At 32.6% G+C, this 22,107-nt stretch overlaps 4 protein-coding genes across 4 annotated transcripts in view; 3 read left to right on the forward strand and 1 right to left on the reverse strand.

Annotated features, from left to right (window-relative positions):
• LOC105108308 (scopoletin glucosyltransferase-like) overlaps positions 1 to 6,819 on the forward strand; it is an 11,432-nt gene extending 4,613 nt beyond the window's left edge. The window contains exon 2 of the mRNA XM_011002575.1: positions 5,190 to 6,819. Within this exon, the coding sequence (XP_011000877.1) occupies positions 5,191 to 6,648 (1,458 nt within the window). The 5' untranslated portion in view covers position 5,190 and the 3' untranslated portion in view covers positions 6,649 to 6,819. The remainder of the gene's footprint in view (positions 1 to 5,189) is intronic.
• Positions 529 to 2,322, forward strand: LOC105108300 (scopoletin glucosyltransferase-like). Its single transcript, XM_011002563.1, has one exon. It carries the CDS (start codon positions 784 to 786, stop codon positions 2,242 to 2,244), a length of 1,461 nt encoding a protein of 486 aa, XP_011000865.1. The 5' UTR covers positions 529 to 783; the 3' UTR covers positions 2,245 to 2,322.
• Positions 6,820 to 14,915: 8,096 nt separating the features above from the next.
• Positions 14,916 to 16,341, forward strand: LOC105108317 (protein IRX15-LIKE-like). The gene has a single exon (XM_011002586.1). The coding sequence runs from the start codon at positions 15,108 to 15,110 to the stop codon at positions 16,071 to 16,073; it is 966 nt and encodes a 321-aa protein (XP_011000888.1). The 5' UTR covers positions 14,916 to 15,107; the 3' UTR covers positions 16,074 to 16,341.
• A 4,392-nt stretch (positions 16,342 to 20,733) lies between these two features.
• On the reverse strand, positions 20,734 to 22,095 carry LOC105111267 (uncharacterized protein At4g06744-like; the record flags this gene model as incomplete). The annotated part of the gene is made up of 1 exon (XM_011006581.1): positions 20,734 to 22,095. A coding segment is annotated over one exon (1,185 nt), but the record flags the coding sequence as incomplete, so codon positions are not given.
• Positions 22,096 to 22,107: the final 12 nt, after the last annotated feature.

Here is a 22,107-nt window from a genome sequence, read left to right on the forward strand (position 1 = left end):
AAAAGTCATTACTCACCCTTCGCTTGTCTCTTCCAGCTTTGTTTATATAGTGCAAAGTTACATATATATATATATATATATGTATTAAATTTTTTTATTCAACTTAATAATAACCAAATAATGAAGACTAAAAGATGGAAAAGCCACTATCCATGAGTTAACAAACAATTGTTTAAAAAAATAATTAAATTATTTTACTATGTTTTAAAAAATTAAAAGATAAAAAAATCTTATAAATATCAGTTGTAAGAATTTTACATTTAAAATTAATTTAGTAATTTTATTGTGATAAAAAAAATAAAAATGACAAATCTACTTTTTATCAATCTTATAATCATCAATGTACTTTACATAAGGATCGAATTACTCCCAAGACAAGTTTATTGATTTTTTGAAAAAAACAAAAAAAAACAATGATACTGTAATGGTAAATGGTGATAAATGTATAGATTCGCAGTAGATCTCCCTTCCGTTCTAGCTTCTTTTGAATGGCCTGGATAAATTTCACATTATCCACAGTACTCACAATTTTCTTTCCTTCAACCCATGAAAGAGAAAATGGTGTCCAGGGCATGTACTGGTGGGCCCGTGATCATCAGAAAGAACCAAAAATATCTCGTTCTTGCCAAAAAATTGGCATGCTAGTCATAGAAGGCAAGCCAAAAAAAGGTAGCCCAACCCTTCCTTCCTCTTCTCGTCTATCTTCATCACCGATTCTTGTTTATCTTGTAACTCAACCATTGAATTCTACTGTACAAAAGCTTCCTTTGGTGATAAGGCAACATGTGCAGTGAAGTTAACCAGCTACATGCTCTTTTCTTTCCTTTCATGGCTCATGGTCACATGATACCACTGGTGGACATGGCCAAGCTATTTGCTTCCCGGGGCCTAAAGACTACCATAGTCACCACCCCTCTAAATGTGCCTCTCTTCTCCAAAACAGTCCAAAGAACAAAAAATTTGGGATTTGAAATTAATATACGAACCATCGAATTCTCCACTGTTGAGACTGGATTACCAGAAGGATGTGAAAATGCAGACTTGATTATTTCTCAGGCTATGGGTTGGGATATGCTCAAGAAATTTTTCGCGGCAACCACCTTTCTCCAAGAACCCCTTGAAAGGCTACTGGAGGAAATCCATCCTGATTGCCTTATTGCAGATATGTTCTTTCCTTGGACTACTGATGCTGCAGCTAAATTTGGAATTCCAAGGTTAGTGTTTCATGGAACTAGCTTTTTTTCTTTATGCGTTGGACAAAGTCTGAGACTATACGAGCCACACAAGAAAGTTTCATCAGATTGTGAACCCTTTTTTATGCCTAACCTTCCTGATGATATCAAGTTGACAAGAAATGAACTGCCATATCCTGAAAGACACGATGATGAATCCGACGACTTCAACAAGATGTACAAGAAGGTTAATGAGGGAGATTCGAAAAGTTACGGGGTGGTTGTCAACAGTTTCTACGAACTTGAGCCGGTTTATGCTGATCATTACAGAAAAGCTTTTGGAAGAAAAGCATGGCATGTAGGACCAGTTTCTCTTTGCAACAGAAACATAGATGACAAAGCAGAGAGGGGAAGAGAAGCTTCTATTAATGAAAATGAGTGTTTGAGCTGGCTTGAAACCAAAAAACCCGATTCAGTTGTTTACATATGTTTTGGTAGTATGGTAAACCTCAGTGCTTCTCAACTAAAAGAGATAGCAAAAGGCCTTGAAGCTTCTGGTCAGCAATTTATCTGGGTTGTTAAGAATACCATAAACAGTGAAGAAGAGGAAGCTTGGTTACCTGTAAGATTTGAGAAGAGAATGGAAGGGAAGGGGCTAATCATAAGAGGGTGGGCACCGCAAGTGTTGATTCTTGACCATGAAGCAATAGGAGGATTTGTGACTCATTGTGGATGGAACTCGACTCTTGAAGGCATTACCGCTGGGGTTCCAATGGCCACATGTCCACTGTCTGCAGAGCAATTCTACAATGAAAAGCTGGTGACACAGATATTGAAAATAGGTATCAGGATTGGTGTTCAAGAACAAGCTTTATTGGGCGGGGATAGCATTAAGAGTAAAGCTTTAGAAGAGGCAGTGAGTCGACTCATGGAGGGCGAAGAAGCAGAGGAAATGAGGGGCAAAGTTAAGGCATTTGGGAAGATGGCAAGGAAGGCAATTGAAGTAGGGGGTTCCTCCTACTCTGATTTGGATTCTCTTATCGAGGAACTGAGCTTCTGTCACCAGGGTTAGATTCATATTTTAAAAGCACATTTCATTTGTATCTGTTTTTGCAGTAGTTTTAATCTATTTTATCGTGAACATTGTTGTGGCAGCAATTTCATTTGCTGCTATATAACATAAATTTCGATTTTTTTTTATTATTAATATAGATGTCCGGGTCAGTTTACGCGCACCACAATTAATTCCACAACTCCCAAAATTAATGGGGTTATTTGAAATAACATAATTGCACTGATGCACTGATGGCAACCAATTTTGCAATTTTGTAACAATTTGGGCCGGTTGTAATTGCATTCTAAATGGCGTTTGTAGGAAATTTGAATTATTTTTTTGTTATTTTTTTAATGATTTTACGTTTTAATTTCAATAATAATTTTTAGAAATTAAAACGTATTATTTTAATATAATTTTAAATAAAAAATATTTTAAAAAATCATTATTATTATCACCGTTACAAACATACTCTTGTAATGGGCCTACGACAGCAAACTCAATATAATGCATACGTTTTTGTTGCCACCATGAAAAAGTGAAAACTAATAAAGATTTAAACTATAATTCTAAGAGTTCTTAGGTAAGAAGGTTAGTTAGAAAAATTATAACCATTCCATTATAATCTTGTAGCGAGGCTACCACTAGTTTCTAATCTAAAAAAAATTATTTAATTATGCTTATTTTTAGATTCATTTGTTTATTCCACCACTTAAAATTAATGAAATTGAGCCCAATAATCAATTTTAAATTTATAACTAAATCTATAAACAAGTTAAATAAGTCACATAAATCAAGATAAAATAATCATAATAAAGAAATAAAAAAAAAACTTCGTCATATGAGCCAAGTTAGTCTAACTAATCCTGTAAATTATTTTTTTGGGTATTCGATACAGCATGCTTGCTGGTCATAGATTATAGCACCCTTACTGACTTGAACATGTGAAATGAGCCCACCTGGCCCAAACCTAATCCTTTTTAGAATTTTTTTTTGATGTCGTGCGGATTTTTTATTATTTTATAATAATTTAATATATATTATTTTTAGTAGGATATAATTTAAAATATTACAAAATAAAATTACATTCCAGTTTTTTATTTCCAAAAATAACAAAATTTATAAATTATAAATACCACATGAGCACTTAAGTTTCAAGTTCATTATCTCTATATTTTTAATACTTTAAACTTATATATTTTTATAAGTTATCTCTATAAAATATTATTATATATTTTTTAATAAAATTATTGACTAAAGTATTTATAAGGATTTTTTACTGGTATTAACTATTAATTATCTTAGATTATTAAAAATCACCTATTCATCTCAGCCTTTCATTTCAAGTCAAACATCTTAAAAAGAATAAATTAAATAATTATGCAATACAGTATTATTTCTAAGCTTATTGAATTTTGAAGCTGTCAGTCATCTTCGTACTTAGGAGCATTTAATTACTCCTGTCTTACGGAACATTTTCTTCTAGCCGAGTGTGTCTATGCACGTTAGCATCTCATGCATTTTATATAGTGCATGAATTGATTCTTCCCCAAGTCAAAGAATATATTAAAAGCAAAAGCAAAACACATTTTATTTTAAATGTAAAAAGAAAAAAAGCACCTTAAAAAAAGGGGTAAAACCACGACAATAGGATTGTCAGCCGACAATATCGAACGACAAATTTATAGCATGAAATTCCATTCTACTATCAAATGGCGTCTCCATTAAAATTCTTTTCTTCAAAAGCATTTCTATCTCCTGGAACTTTCAAGCATTCAAAGTACGAAAAAAATAATACTGAAAATAGCCATGCAACTGGAAATACGTAGCACCCATGTCTCAGAGCTCATGTTTAGAATCTTTGAATTGAATTCAAATGTTTGAAGAAAACCATTCTAAGAGTCAAGAATTATATTTTAAATGAAAATCAATATTTAAAAATAAAACAAAAGTCAATTAGAGGCAATCTTCTCTAATTTATTATTCTAGAAAAAATAACGTTAAAACTGACTTTTTTAAAATATTCATTTATCCATCTTTTTTTTTTTTTTTTATCAGTACTCTCCTTTTGTCCAGAGTAAATATGCATCACCATTCAAACCTCAGCTGCAACATCACCAAAACACTCCTCTTCCCGTATTAGGTTTTGTTGTGTGTCCTTGATTTTATGGCTTGCGTAGTCTTGAGAAAATAAAGCTTCAGAGAGAGGTATTTGGATTTGATTTTTTTAGGTTATTTGTGGTGATACTAGTAGAAAAGAATTAGAATAAAATAAATGTGATGATAATAACATAGAAAATAAAATTAATTAAATTCAATAGTAAAATATCTTTTTTAATATGTAAATTTAATTTATTTATCAATTAAATTTAAATTTAAATGCAAAATGTTGCGGGTGTTTACGGAGGAATATCCGAATATCCTCCTGAAATTAAGCTTTAAAAAAAAAATCCTGACGTAAGAGAGCCGGTTACGAAGGAGTCCCACAAAGTTCAACTTAGAGCATATATGGGCTGCTTGTTCTTAAAGGAGAGCGCGTGGATGCCTTGGTGTGAAATCTAGAAACCTGTACTTAGACTATAATTATTCAAAATTAAGATAGCTCTGCAAAAATTCTCGTGCGACACGAGTTGTCTATATGGATCAAAAGTTTCAGGTAACGTCTTCGAACCTTCCCAAGTAGAATCGACACTTTCCGACAGGAGCAGTGACGTGAGCGTAGTGTAGTGTAGTGGCGTGAGCGTAGTGTAGTGTGGAAATATCTTGATTCAAGAAAAGCCTCGGCAAAATAAATTTCGTCTGCCTAACCTCTGTTCATAAATACCAATCCATGTCCAAAATTTTATTCAAACAAGAGTGGTCTAAGGTTTTCTTCATCTTCATCATCAATTCATCCATTTTTACTGACAAGCTAAGTTCCATTTTCAACACCAAGTTCTTTTTTGTTTTATCTAACACGGCCAGATGGGTAGTTCGGGTAACCAATTACACTTTTTCTTCTTCCCTTTCCTGGCTCATGGCCACATGATACCATCTGTGGACATGGCCAAGCTTTTTGCTTCTCGAGGCGTAAAGACAACCATCATCACCACTCCTCTCAACGCGCCTTTTTTTTCCAAAACCATCCAAAAAACCAAAGATTTGGGTTTTGATATTGATATCCAAACCATCAAGTTCCCTACAGCAGAGGCAGGATTGCCTGAAGGATGTGAAAACACAGACGCATTCATTACAAATGAAAATGCAGGGGAAATGACCAAGAAGTTTTTCATTGCCATAACCCTCCTTCAAGAACCCTTTGAGAAGGTACTGCAAGAAAGGCATCCTGATTGCGTTGTTGCTGATATGTTCTTTCCTTGGGCGACCGATGCTGCTGCCAAATTTGGAATTCCGAGACTAGTGTTTCATGGCACTAGTAACTTTGCTTTAAGTGCTGGAGACTGCGTTAGACTTTATGAGCCACACAAGAAAGTTTCATCAGATTATGAACCTTTTGTTGTGCCTAATCTTCCCGGTGATATAAAGTTGACAAGGAAACAACTGCCAGATTTTATAAGAGAAAATGTTCAAAATCACTTCACGAAGTTCGTGAAAGCATACAAAGAATCAGAGTTGAGGAGCTTCGGTGTTGTTGTCAACAGCTTTTATGAGCTTGAGCCAGCTTATGCTGATTATTACAGGAAGGTTTTGGGCAGAAGGGCCTGGAATGTAGGCCCGGTTTCATTATGTAATACAGATATCGAGGATAAATCAGGAAGAGGAAAAGAAGCCTCAATTGATCAACATGAGTGTTTGAAGTGGCTTGACTCCAAGAAACCCAATTCAGTTGTTTATATCTGCTTTGGAACTATGGCAAGCTTCTCTGCCTCTCAGCTAAAGGAGATTGCAACAGGCCTTGAAGCTTCTGGCCAGCAATTTATCTGGGTTGTAAGAAGAAACAAAAACAGTGAAGAAGATAAGGAAGATTGGTTACCAGAAGGGTTTGAGGAAAGAATGGAAGACAAGGGGCTGATTATAAGAGGGTGGGCACCCCAAGTGTTGATACTTGATCATGTAGCAATAGGTGCATTTGTGACTCATTGTGGATGGAACTCGACTCTTGAAGGCATAACTGCAGGGAAGCCCATGATTACATGGCCTGTATGTGCCGAGCAATTCTATAATGAAAAGTTGGTGACTGATGTTTTAAAAACTGGAGTTGGTGTTGGAGTCAAGGAATGGGCTAGAGTGCGTGGAGATCATGTTAAAAGTGAAGCTTTAGAGAAGGCAATCACTCAAATCATGGTGGGTGAAGAAGCAGAGGAAAAGAGGAGCAGAGCAATTAAGCTAGGAGAGATGGCAATGAAGGCTGTTGAAGAAGGTGGATCTTCTTGCTCTGATTTCAATGCTTTGATTGAAGAGTTGAGGTCGTATCGCCCTTGAAACTTCGACAGGATTTCTAGAGGATTGTCACGGACGTCGGACAGCATATGATATTTTGTTTGCATTAGTTTTTGACAATTTACAGCATCTCATTTCCTTCACGTGACCTGGAGTTGCAGTTTTTTTCCCCTCTAAAAATGACTTGGGACTGTTAAATGCAGACGAAGGCCATATTTTATGTTATGTGTATACAAATGTTGAGAGAGTGCACACATACAAACCAGTGACTCCATTGTTTCCAGTGCCTCTCAAGTGGGCCTATGTGTTGAGAGAGTGGACATATACAAACCAGTGACTCCATTGTTTCCAGTGCCTCTCAAGTGGGCCTATACTATAAGACTTAGCTGAGACTGGAATGTGACCTTCCTTCGTTCGACGCCGACTCCCGATTCAAGGCGACAAGCCACCATCTAGCCATTTCGAATTCGTTCCATGATCCGTTGATGAGAGCTCCAGCTTATACTTGGCCCAAGTAATTAATCAGCCTCAGTCCTTTTCATCTCTCTTCTTACGACATCGTTTTGGACGCCCATCAGCTCTATTTCCCCTTCCCACGGGCTTCCAGGAAGAAAACCGTCGAAATACAGTAGTGGTGTTTTTCCTTCACTTTGTTTTTGCTCCAAAATTTGAGTTCTGGATTTGGTAGGTGAACTGTTCGTAGATTAATTCACAGGTTGGCAGTTCAGCTCGGATTTATTTTTAAATATAGATGTTTAAGTTTTTTTCAACGAAACAATATTGTTTTAGATATTCAAAATAATATTATTTTGAATATAAAAAATATTCTTCAGGTTGACTTAATCGATTCTCATATAAATGGTGAATTGACTCATTAAGTTACTCGGGTTCCATAAAGTTAATGCACATAGAAATTTGAAAGGAAACTCAACCCGGATGTTGTTTTGAGCTACTGATTTGTCTTATCAGCTTACAAGTGTAAAAAAAATTAAGTAACCATTGTAATGTTAATGGGTATAACAAATTAGCTTTGAGATATTTCTTTAAGATATTAATTGTTTTTATTATATTTGTTACAGGATTAAAACAATGTATTTTCAGGATACAATAAAAATTTAAACATGTAAATAACAACTTATATAAGTTTATTAAAAAGTTTTTTTGTTATAAACATAAACAAATATTTTGTTAAGAAAAAAATAAAAAATAAAAAGAACATTATTTTTAATTAATTTACATTAATATCATACTAATATTTGCAAATAAAATAACAACTTTTCACGCCAATTACAAAATTTACAGTACAGCTAGCTTGGAAACTGTCCTTTGCACACTCAAAAGAAATTTACATAGTAGTGTCATATATGTTCTTACGGTTGCATTTTCAAACTCATAATAATTCCACAGCACCCTGTCATCTAATAATAAAAAATAATAATAATTTTATGATTTAAAAAATTAATTAAAAAATATATACATTAATCCAAACATTTATATTAATAAAAAAAATCACAACTTAACTCAGAAAAACCAAAAAATAATAATCAATCTCGTGTGTTTAATGTCTATGGCCATCCTTGAGGAACATGTTGTTATTGGTAGAGGTTTTTCTTTTTATTTTGAATGATAACGGGAGCCTTTATATATATATTGGTATGTGATATTTTATATTTGAGTTCATTTTTTAATGTGCTCAAACCAACAAAAAAAAAAAAGAAGATAAAGTAGGCCTATGAACTATCTCACTCCTTAATCTCGGTTGATTTTTTATTGTTTAATAAAATAAATAATCTTTTTCTACTTTCTGTTTTTCCGACCATGCAATATAACTTTTTACGAAGATTCAGCAGGCCTCGGGTTATCGTAAGCATGTATCCAAAAGCCCAAATAATGAAACTATGTAAAGGATCATTTGGTCACTCGATTCTCCATTATAATTATGAGTCCTCATTGAAATGATATGCATAAAGCTTTCATTTTTTTAATAAGAAATTATTACACTAAGATTGTTGAATTATTCTAATCAAAATAATATTTAATGTAGAAAAAACAGTCTTGGTCAATTTAGAAAGCCTCAATTCTTTACCCATCTTAATTTGCAAGTGGATTTATTTATTTACTATGTGGTTTTTATTATGCAGACTTGATTCGTCTTCTTTGCTAGGAAAAACAATATCAATAATTGTCAGGACAAAATAGTGGGATCTTCGAAACTTCAGAACTGATTAAAGAAAAACACCCTTCTTGTCCTCTGAATGGATTTACATCACAGTCTACAATCAATCATGAACCCTGAGCCATTTTTTAAGCTAATCTCTCTGCCATTTTTATTTTTTAGGGTACAAAATCTCTCAATCATTTAAGCAGCGAGAAAAGCATATAGAAACTGGATACATGTCGGCCGCACCTCCGCCATGTCCCAATATTATTATTTTTTAAAGGAATTTTGCAGGATATTGCCACCTCGAGGAAAGCAAAAGGATGAGACAGTGGATGCTAACTATGAGCTACTGTTAAAAGCGATCATCTCTCCGTTAAGATTTCCGGCACTTGAGCCTTTTAAGATTTCAGGCTGTGAGCGTGGATCTCATTATTGATATAAAGTAATTATCTCTCTATTAAATTATTGGCAAAGTAGACTTGAAGATCATAAGAAGTCGTGCACCGGCCTCGAGGTGGATGACATGACAGTGCCAACTCTCTTTGTCCTTTTAAATTATTCATGCAAATAATGAAAAAATCTGCGCATCATGTCCGTGAATAAATAAATAAAATATTATTTATAATATTTAAAAATAAAATTTAAAAAAATTAAAAAACTAATATAAATAAAGAAATTAAACCAAGAAATATTTACTTGGTTATATTTATTAAATTTATTTATTAAAATATTTTTATTTAAATAAAATAAAAAAATTTAGAAATAAATTAAATTAATCCAATAAAATAAAAACGGACAAAAAATCATCCAAAACTATATATATTAAAAATATTATTTAAAAATTATTTTTTATTTAAAAAATAAAATTTATCAATATAATACTTTTTTTTCATTATCATCCAAATCCAATAAATCTCTTTATTTTCTATAAAAAAATATTAAAATTTAAAAAAAAAAACTTTAATGTAAAAATTAAATTAAAAAAATATTGAGGTTCTGAAATTATATAGTTTATTTTATTTTTAAAGTTAAAGAATTAAAGTGATTTTTTAAAAAAATTATAACATGTCACCCAAGTTTGATTTTATTTATTTATTTTCTTTAATAATAGATTAAAATTAATTTATTTTCAATTAAGAATAAATCATAAAAAAAAAGTATAAAAACTAAATGGAGAAAATATAAAATTTTACATAACTCTGAGAAAAACTCACAACTTTCGAAGCAATACGTGAAGCTTAACTGCTCGGTTTCACATTTAAAATCACTCTCTCTGCATGTCACGTCAGCACAGTTCTCTAGAGAATTGGAAAAGCGAACACAGCAATGCCTGGTTAAAGTTTGGTCTTATTTCCAAGTTGATGTTGACACGTTAACTACCGTAACGAATATCATCTTTAGTAACGCGACACAACGTTGTTGTTATATAATAATATTTTTTAATTAAAAATATATTATTTTTTTATTTTAAATACTAGCACGATAAAATTATTACTTTTTTAAAATATATTAATTTAATATTTTTTAAAAAAATACTTTAAGAAATAGGTTGAATCATTTACGAGCCTAAATAATAAGATCAACCATGATTTTAGTGGTTTCCCTTCTTCTTCTTCTTTTTGACTCTCCTCTTCTCTTGGTCTTTGCATTCTTTAATTATTATTATTGTTTTTTTTTTCTCTTTGGATAAGTTCAAATTTGTCCTCGAAATGACCCGTCCTTTCTCCATTGGGTTTCGGCAACGAGCAATCCTGATTGATAACACTGATGAGTCTTTTCAGCCATGGCAAAACTATTACTGGTATTCGCTTTTTCATTTTTCTTATTCAAAATCACGGGAGTCATTGCACCCCGACGCTCTGAGAATTGTTAAATCAGATCGCTCCTTTCTTGTTCGGAGTTCTTTCGTAGCTTGATTTTGCTCTCGAACCCACCCTCATGAATCACCAAAGACTGCAAACACATGGCATGTTGTTTGATTATGATATTAATGAAAACTATTTTTAAAAAAATCTACAACACTCTTACACGTAATAAAATCAATTGCTTCAATAGGACACAGAAAAACCAGAAAAAAATGAAGTTCAAGTAATTATCCACAAGCGTAAATGAAATTTGCAAATCACCTTCGAAGAATTCCATTCTAGTCTTTTCTTTTCTTAATTTATTTCTCTTCTCAAGATTTCTGTATTAATTCATCAAGAAATTACAAATCCTAGACTTGTTTCGAAAAGTTGCTTGCAGACGTGTCAATTATAGAACTTATCCAAGTGTTTGTTTGCTTGCTCCAACGTAATTCTTGGCTTCGTTCTTCACATTCATGCAATAAACTTACTTGCGGGGTTTCTCGATCGTTTTTCTTGCTGAAAATATTTTAAACCGCATAGAATTCTACCAGCGAATGGAGCATCAAAAGTCACACAACTATTTGATTTTGAGGTGATCACGCCACTAATTAGGCTAATTGCAGAAGATTGACAGTTCACACGCTTCAATACTTCCTAAGAGTTTTATTATGCCCAGGAACAGTGGCAGAGCATCAGCCAAATGCGAGGGAGCCGTGGCCCCCTATAAAATTCCCAACCTGAATTTCGGTATGTTTCATATTAGTCACTGATAAGTTAAAAATCAAGACTAAGCCCTCAAGATTTTCATAATATCTCTAACTTGGTCGTCCAACAATTCAGTCCGCCCTGCGAACCGAGTCCCTACCCCATAGCATTTCAGTTAACGAGTGTTGAGTCCAATTCACACCGAGCAGGAGCAGAAAACATGGCTTGAGTTAAAATCCTCTCTATGCTAGTGCAAGCACTAAAATTAAAGAACTTGGAAATTTCCTTTTTAAACTGTTAATGCAGTGCTCCCGTCTACATGCCCAGTTAGTACGCTTGATTTGATGATTCTGTTTTCTATTTGATCTTTCTAGTTGATTGAGAATATGCATAAAAGACGACAAGTAACACAGTAAACGCAACTAATGTAGGAACAAGGCAACTCTGCGTATTCTGTTCACAGAAGAGAGACAGCCATCTCTTCTTTTGATGACATTTCAAATAGGAGTATATCAGTTGCTAATGTAGCTGTTTTCTATATTGTTGGCCTTGAACTTCGGTGCAACCACCTCGGAAGTCATAAATTGTTGCACCGGAAGCAAGACTTATATCTTAACAAACATGTCCTCCCCACCACCGAAACTTATTTATTGCAATTTTCAAAACAATTTAATTTTATGTTGCATTAAATATATGCTACTCGCGTCTAGCATTCAAAAGTGGGTCAGATTCAAGTGGGTGTGAAAAAAAGGAGGAATAATTTAAAGGAGAAGAAAGGAGATAACTTGAATAACCATTCAAATCTCCATCCATAGGTGTTGGAAAGTGTAAGAACATCTTCTCCCCCTATTTTTTATCATAATTCTACTTGGTCTTGATCATGGGTACAAATTATATATATGTGTGAAAGAATAATTAGGGTTGTTTGAGTTGATGTCGTGATGAATTTTGTATTGGAAACTTATAGTTTGATCTTAAAATGAAGTGTTTTTTATGTGGTTTGGACATGAAATGGAAGGAAAAAAATTCCAAGGGTTGAATCTTCCCTCATGGCTGAATGTTTCTTGAATAAAAGGAGTGAGAAGTTTTGTGACTAGTAGCGTAAATTCTTTATAAAACCGTGTTTAATTTTGGTAGCACGTGCATAAATAAGATTTGCTTAAAAAAAGCCCTAGAACGTGGCACATAGAGTTTGGCCAGGTAAGGCGGGCTCAGATCTGTTAACGTTGTTGAGACGATATGTTTTTAAAATGTGAATTGGTCTAGATGGTGAAATAAACTTGTGGATGGTAAGTTTAAAAGGAAATAGGTCTTAAGGGATAGTTTCCCTATTTGCGACCAATATTTCCACTGGTTAATTAGAAAAGGAACAAAATTAACGTCGTACTGGGAAAAAAAAAATGCTATGCTTATGAAACGATGATTTAACATGTTTTTAAGGGTCGAGACAAAAAGCAAATGGATTAGTGTAGTTTATAAAATGTTCATTTGTCATAGATTAATATGTAAAGAAGCATTATTTTAATGTAATTTATAAAATTATATGCTGGTTTTTAGGTGCTTCACGTACTCGTCTGAATTCATAGTATACTAATTCTATTTCTATTCTAGACTAATATATATATATAAACATACACACGGCATGCTCCTAAATGTTAAAATATATTTGGTGTAATTTGTGGGGAACTCGATTTTTTTTTTTAATGCAATAGAAAAAATATAAAATTAATTTATAAATATTTAGCTTTGTATATCCTTTTTTTATAATTTATATTTACTTCAATTATGTTTAAAATTTTTCAATATGAGATAGCAATACATAACTTATATTAATATTAATTATTTTTTTTTATTTTTTAATGTGATATACCCATGTTATATTTTATATTTTTCTATAACTTACATGTACAAGTATTGTTTTTTAATTTTTAGATATGAGATAATTATACATGACTACATGCACATGCACATAAATTAATTCTTAATTTTTTGAAGTGGAGTAACTATACTACACTTCGTATTTTTTTTGCATAGCCTACATAAATATATATTATTATTTTTAAATTTTTTTGATGCGGGATAAATATAATACATTTTATTTTTTTAATTACTTACATCTACTTCAATTATTTACTAACTTTTTAATGTAGGATAATTATATTAAACTTTTGATTTTTTTTATAATCTATATATAAATATATTATTTCAAAACTTTTTAATATGATATATTAAAATCACAATATATATATATCCAAATTAACCCTGTATAATCCAGAACCCGATTCCTTGGCCGATACCTATGCTCTTCACCACGCGAGACTCGGAAGTCGGAACAATGCCGTGCTGATTTTCTGTTAGCCTGTCCCTTCTTTCCCTCCATTCATGCTAATTTTTCTAATGTTTTAACGATATTTTATTCATAAGTTTCCAGCCCCTCTTTAATGACCCTGTCCCTCCACGACTGGTTCTCCCAGTCCCTTGCCCCATTTCCGTACCAGATAATTAAATGGAAAAAAAAAAAACCAACTTCAAAGAACTTTTTATCTAGATTTGTTTTTCTAAATTTTGAACTCGTGATTTCTGGGTGGAAATTGAAGTTTTTCCATTTTTTTTTAAGTTTAAATATATGCCAAATTAACGCCAGATCTTGGCAAGTCCATTAGCAAAATTCTTGGGCTTGCATAACCACATATGTCAATGTGTTGCATGGAACGTACCTAAACGTGGAAAGAAGCAGTGTCGTTGTTGAAAATTAAACCAAATTTAGAATATGCTCAATTAAACCAAAGTAGCACAATGATCTTGTTTTAAAAAATAATACAGTTGAAAACTCATTTTAAAAAAATAGTATAATTTAAAGAGTTGCATGGGTAATTCCTGAATTCTCTTAAAAAAATATGGTAAAATGAATTTCATTATTTTTTTATTTTATAAAATAATAAATATCACGTTTTTTTCACAATTATGATAAAAATAATATTTATTTATTTTTAAAAATATGATTAAAAAAATAAATTTAGTATCAATTTTAAGTCGTGATAAAAATAAAATTAGTCAAAATTCATATTCAATACTAAAAAAAATGAATATACTATAATATAAGTTAGTCTTGTCACTCTGATCAATTAGAAAGACGTGATTTATATACTTTGTAAGGGATACGTAAATATCCATTGAATAATTGAAAATTAATTAATAATAATAATAATAATAATAATACACACATGTATATATGTTATAAAAGTTAATTTTGTCGCTAATTCCCTTGTTATTTATATATTTTAATTTCTAAATCATAAAAAAAAAAGTGTATCAGGAAATATAATGGAATAATTAGAAACTAATTAAAATCCAATGGAATAATTAGAAACTAATTAAAGAAAAATACATTACAATGTTACATACATGCACATTTGTTTATTATTATGATGTCTTATAGTTAAATACTACACGTATTGATGTTATCTTTATCTCAATTTGAGACTGGGAATAATATTTATCATAGTTTTATTTTTTTAATTTAAAATTTAAAATAACCTTTTGTGATCTACGTTGAAAAAAAAAAAAAAACATACAAATTCAAATCCCCACCACAGTACCTTTCACCTCTCTCCTTGGGACTGGCGTGCTACCATCCTAATCTCCTCCGTTGATTCCTCTGTCTCCCTCTCTCATTCGAAGTTAAAGAAAATACTAAAATTGAGAGAGAGAGAGAGAGAGAGATTTCAAAACTTGAACCCTTCTAAACCTTGCCTGTTTCAACTTTCAAATCCTCACCTCAAGAAAAAATGAAGACCAACACTAACACAAAACTCATACTCCTTCACCCATCAATCCACAAAACCCTTCCTTCTTCTCACCGTCTTAGGTTACTCTTCATAGTCACTTCCTTTACCATAGCTTTCACTCTCACTCTCTTCACCACCACCATCTTCCCTACAACCACCACAACTTCTACTCTCACCACCTCCACCACGTCTCTCCCACTCTCCATCACCGCTGCCCTCCTGCACTACGCCTCCACAGCCAACTCCACAACACCCCACATGTCATCCGCTGAACTCTCCACCATCGCCACCACTCTTCAAAACTGCTCCCCTCATTGCAATTTCCTCGTTTTTGGCCTCACCCACGAGACCCTTTTGTGGAAATCACTCAATTTCCATGGTCGTACAATCTTTCTTGATGAAAGTGAGTACTTTGTTTCGAACTTTGAAAAAAACCACCCTGATATCGAAGCTTATGATATACAATTCACCTCCAAAGTTAGTGAAATGAGCGATCTTTTATTAGTGACAAAAGGGCAAGTTAACGGTGACTGCAGGCCTGTACAAAATCTACTCTTCTCTGATTGTAAGCTTGGCATAAATGACATGCCTAATCACATTTATGAAATCTCTTGGGATGTGATTTTAATTGATGGGCCTCGTGGGTATTTCGCGGCGGCTCCAGGGAGGATGTCACCAATATTTACTGCTGCTGTTCTGGCAAGAAGTAAGAGAGGAGGCAACAAGAAGACACATGTTTTTGTGCATGAAATTGATAGAGAAGTTGAGGGGATTTATAGTGAAGAGTTTCTGTGCGAAGAAAATCTGGTAGAGACTATTGATTCACTGGGACATTTTGTGTTGGAGAGAAAGGAAGCTAATTGCTTTGAGTTCTGCAAAAATTCGACATCTTTGTCATCATCATTGCCAACTTCAATAACGAAGACGGCATCTTTATCATCCGGGGATGATGATTTTGATGATTGAGATCAGGGGTTTGTGTGATTACTTGTACCATCGCATATCTTTCTTTCCTTCTTTCTTTTAATATAGAAATGTAGTTTTTATAGGACTTAAACTGCCAAAACAATCCTCAAAATTAAGCATGAAAAATCAAGTGCCCGCTGTTCAAAATCTTGCTTTTATGTATAGTCTGTTTGGTTGATGAGAAAAGCTGGGATTTTTTGAACAAAAATATGACTAGTTGGTTGTTGATTAACTGGCCATGAGTCTTGGAATAGCCACAGCGTTTTTTTCTCAATTTACTTTTACGTCTAATGTTGTTTGGTCAATGCGAAAAGAGATGGAATTTCGAAAAAAAAAAGAGTGTATGATTGACAATTAATGGGCCATTAATCTTGGAATGGAAAAAACGTGTTTCTCAGTTTACTTTCATGTCTGCTCTCGTTTGATTTATGAGAAGAGGAAGGGAATATTGAAACAAAAATGTGGCTAATTCTTGGATTAGCGAAGGCGTTTTCCACTCAATGTCTTGCCTGTTTGTTTGCTAAGAAAAGGTGGGAGTTTTGAAACAAATATGTGACTAGTTCTTGGATAAGCGAAGGCCTTTTTCGCTCAATGTCTTACCCTGTTTGGTTGCCAAGAAAAGGTGGGAGTTTTGAAACAACAACGTGACTGGTTAACTGTTCATGAGCCTCTAATCTTTTATTAGTTTAAAGTGTTCGGCCTGTTAAACAAAACAAGCATATTCAACTCAAGCGGACACTTCAAGAGACCTTCTAATCAAAAAAAAAAAAAAAAAAGACCTTCTAACAATTTTTTAATAATAAGGCCATGTTTGTTTATCCGAAAACAATTTTCAGAAAATTACTTTTAAAATTTTTTTATATTTGTTTGTCATTAGAAAAATTGATCAATGAAAAACATTGTCTGGTCAACAAAAAGCATTTTTCAGTCAATAGAAAACACTTTCCGATCAACGGAAAACACTTTCTGGTCAACGAAAATATTTTTTAGTCAAAAAAACTTTTTTCTTAATTTTCAGGAAAGTATTTTTCTTTTTAGCTGTGTTTGTTTTCCGAAAAGTGGTTTCCGGGAAAACACTTTCCAAATTTTCTTGTGTTTGTTTTGCAGAAAGTGATTTCTAGGAAATCATTTTCCAAACTTTCTTGTGTTTATTTGCTATTAGGAAAGTTGATAAAGGAAAAACACTTTCCAGTCAAAGAAAAATTTGGCTTGATTTTCAGGAAAGTGTTTTCCTGAAAAATTTGGAAGGAAAACACTTTTCGGAAGTTGCGAAAAGTTTAGAAATGTCATTATTTGCTGATTATATCAAATTTGATCCTCAAACTTTTGATTGTTATATATATTTTGTTTTGAATATTTATTTTTCAATTTCATTTCTTAAAATTTAATTTTTATATTTACTTTGGTCCTCATTTTTATAATTGTTATTTGCTTTTCTCCTATTATTTTTTTATTGAAATTTTTTTCTATCAAATTTGGTCCTCATTCTTTTGATTGTTATTTATTTTATTTGAAATACTTTATGAAATGTTAATTATTATTATTTTAATTTCTTCATCTTTTTTTTTTAGATTTGATCTTTATTATTTTAATTATTATTTATTTTATTTGAGATAATTTATGAATTTTTTTTTTCAATTTCATTATTATTCAACTTTTTAATTTGTAAGATTTATTCTTTATTATTTTAATAAACTTAAGAAAAATAAAATATTAATAAGTTATTTTCCAATTCATTTTCCATAACATAACCAAACACTGGAAAGTATTTTTCAGTTCATTTTCCATGACACTATCAAATATCGGAAAATAATTTACTTTTCAGAAATTTATTTTTCTCAGAATTCACTTTCCCAAAATTCACTTTTTCTAGAATTTACTTTACAAAAAAAACAACTTTCCTGCAAACAAACAGCGCCTAAAGTAATCCTAAAATGTTCATCTCATTGCTCTTCATATTTCTTAAAGGAAACACTTTTGTACACTTCCAAATTTAGCCACCATTAAGTGCTAAAGATTCTGGCATCACATGTATGCCTGTTGTGTAAAGAACACCATCGTGTCGGTGACGGTAACAGGGGCTCAGGGGAGCTTTAGCTGACTTCCTGCTTTGAGGACCTCTCTCCCGATTGATTTTTACATTTACAATATTGGAATCCACACGCGCTCCTTATCTGGATGATTTGCAACGCGTCCTAGTATTGGCCTGCAAGAGAGTTCAGACAAGAAGGTTCGTGAGGGTTTTCATGGGATTGGTGATGCAGCTGCCAGATAATACGCCAGGCAAAAAAATGGACTGCTCTATTATTAGCTCAAGTCTGTCTTATCACTTCACTTCCTTTTCTTTTCATTTCTTTTCTTCTTTTGGCAAACTACAAATCAGTACCCAGATTGCACAGTGACTAACATATCAATCCCCATTCTTTATGATCTTGCTAATTTCTCTCCAAGCTTTCTGCGGTTTCCATGACATGTAAAATCATTAAATCTGTTTAGAAAAAAATTGACATTTTATAAATAACTTTACCATATTATACTTCAAATATACGAATAAGGAAAAACATATAATGAACATTTGTCATGTTAATTCACAAAAATAAATCACAGCAACTCTTTTATTTAATAATTAAAAATATCTATTACATATAGATTAAAACAATATAATGAGAGAATAAAATAAATTAATTTCTTTCTATTAAAAATAGAATTGATACTGGCATCAGTTTTTCCACGTTGCTAAGTGAAAGAAATGATAACAAAATTTTGAATGTTCGTGCACTATCCAATCATCTTTGCAGATATAGTATTTTACTAATTAACACGTTTAAAAAAACTCGATTTTACTGTAAGGAAAATGATGCATGAACTTGTTATTTTAAGATAAATAATGTGAGAAATTAAAAAGATTTATGGTCAGTAATGTGGTACAATGTAATTTTCAAAAATATTTTTTAAATAAAAATGTTTTCAAATAATTTTTTTAATTTTTTAATTTTAACATCATTACAATGAAATTATTAAAAACATATACAAAACACAAATTTAATTTATCTTAGATAAAATAATAATTAAAACACACTTTAAAAAATATATCTAATCACAAAAACAAACACTCTAGCGGGTTCAGGGGCTGATACAGTGACGAGTATGACTCGCAGGTATTTTTTTGAAAAGAATTCTCTTACTTTTGAACTTAGCCACGTGATGCACGTGACGAAAGCGTACGTTAAGGCACTGACAGAGCCGGAAACAGGAAGTTTGTGTCGGTGAGGGACAACGATTGATAATATAATTTGGACTGGCATGCTTTACTTGGTTAGAAATAAAAACTGTGGCCCTTGAGGCTCAGGTATGTTTCTTGGGAGGTCCCTGTTGGTTCTTACGGGGCTGCCAGTTGATGGCAAGCTACAGTGTAAACCTTGTTCGATACATTCACTAAATTTGTTAAATGAATAGAATGTTGTTTAAGAATATATTAAAAATTATTTTTTATTTAAAAATATATCTCAATAAGTTTTTGGTTTTTAAAAACAATTTTTAATGTATATTGAAATAATTAAAAATATCAAAAATTATTTTAAATAAAAATTTAAATTTAAATTTTGTTGAAACTCCAGTGAAATGGAGCTCCATGGTTTTTTTAACAGCATGACTATTCTGGGGTTATTTTTCATACTTAGATTCTTTCATAATCATATCTTAATAGCTAATTAACAAAACTAACACATTCATGAAAATATAGGGAACCAATCCAAACAACTATAGAGCATTTTAATAGTAATTACCAATATTTGCTGGAACCAATCCAAACAACTATAGAGCATTTTAAGAGTAATTACCAATATTTACTATACAAGTTTATTTCTAAAAAGAAACATATACAAAGGAGAAAAGTACATAGAGATTAGAGATCGTAATCTTGCTAAGTGCCAAAATAATATGATTCACGTGCCAATTGATACCAGCCACATCAATGTTTAACAATCTTTATTTATAGAAAAAACTTAAATACAAAACAATTAGAGATGACTGAGGATTCAGGTCAACTAAAGTCAACTAAGGTCATCCATATGAAATTGCGTGATAGGATGGTGGCGTAAAAAGAACTAAAAAATCTTACAGATACCCAAGCTATGGATAAACACAAGATATGTAGATAAAATCGCATACGTCATATGGAGATCACTATTTAAAAAAAATATATATATGTCATTTTTTTTTACGATGTAGACACAGTATCACATTTCTTGTTATATTTTAGATAAAGCTGGTCATTATATTAATATTTTTTTATTTTTAAAATTTTATTTTTAACATCAATATATGAAAATAACTAAAACAACTTATTTATTTTTAAAACCCCAACATCGCCACAAAAATAAACACTCACTGAAATGATATGATAAATCAGTCTATTTAAATTTTTTTCGTAGAGAAAGGACAATTTCTTACAACAATAACTATACAAACAAAGAAGTAATAAAATAGCAAAGACAAGAGTGTTGTGATGCAATCCTCATTGTTATTCGAGTATAATGGTCACTAATGCCCTGTCTGGTATGAAGTTTCAACTTGTTTTTAGATATAAGGAGGATGAAATTCAACACCAAACGGGCTTCAGGAACTGCTGCCCAGAAATTGAGAAGAAAACCGGAAGTAGAGGGGACAAAATATCATTAAACTATAAAGTTGCATTTGCTTTGAAAGCAGAAACGAAAGGAGTTCGCCTTATTCATTATGATTTATACGACAAGCTATAAGCTGATTAGGAGAAAGATGGGTACATAGATAGGAGCAGCCATCAAGCAAATCAAGAGATTATCTTGAAGGGATCCATTTAAAGCCGCAGCTTATGAGGTTTAAGGGCATTATAAGTTATAGGTGCAGCAGCCGGAGCCATTGATCGTTGATCAGATGTCTCAAATGAACTTGAATAACCACCCTTCCTGCAAGGAATATAGTTGAGTGACCTCTCATTGGGACAAGTCCTCTGTTTAGAGAAGAACTTGGCACAATCAGCTGCTGATCTCTGACCAGGAAGATCCAAAATGCAATTCATTCTAACATCAAGAATCCTTTTCGAAATCAATTTCCTGCACTCATGTCCGACCTGAGTGAAATAGTTGTATGAGAGAGACAAGTTAGCTAATCTAGGCAGGTCGCACACCATCTCCGGCACCGGCCCGTAAAATTTATTCATGGCCAAATTCAGGATCTCCATCTTTTCTAGGCATGCAAATGAAAGGGGTATCGGGCCAGTCAACTTGTTGCTGCCCACATCAAACACGACAGTCTTGTCTAATTTGCCAATCTCGTATGGCAAGCACCCTTCGAGTTCATTGTTCAAGAAAAGAACTTCAAGAAGGTTTCGGGCATTGCCGATACTTCTTGGAATGGGACCACTAAACTTGTTGTTGGCCAAAGTGAGATAAAGGACAGGTGTGGAGCCGAGATTACCAGGAAGCTGTTGTGAGAATTTGTTGTTGTTGATGAAAAGCACATCTAGGTCTAAGGTGAAGACTTCAGCTGGAACTGACCCTGAAAATGAGTTGAACCTGATGTCCAAAAAGGTTAAGTTGGTGGCTTGAAGAACAGACATAGGGAATCCACCAGAGTACTTGTTGTTGCTGAGATCGACCTCAAATAAGTAACGGACTCTGGAAGTGCCAATACTCTTTGGCACAGGACCAGTGAAATTGTTGGAGTTCGCATGAAAGATGGATAAGTCCGGCAACTGATCGAGGAAACCTGTAAGCTGAAGATCACGGCCACCAAAAAAGTAGCCATTGAAATCTGCCGCTGCAAGGGCTGTCACCTTCTGGTCAGGTACAGTTGCACATTTAAAGCCTGGATAATTACAGACGTCAGTTCCCTTCCATTTTTTTTTAATGCCCAGGGGATCAATAGTAATTAATTTTTTGAATCTCTGAATTGTGTGAAAGTCTCTTTCGATGTTTTTGCTCGCAAAACCTTTACGTGGCTTGGGAGATGGAGGCGGAGGGGGTGGCGGGGGCAAAGTATAAAATCAGATAAT

Source organism: Populus euphratica, unplaced genomic scaffold (genome assembly GCF_000495115.2).
Source record: "Populus euphratica unplaced genomic scaffold, PopEup_1.0 scaffold3.1, whole genome shotgun sequence".
NCBI classification, from domain to species: Eukaryota; Viridiplantae; Streptophyta; class Magnoliopsida; order Malpighiales; family Salicaceae; genus Populus; species Populus euphratica.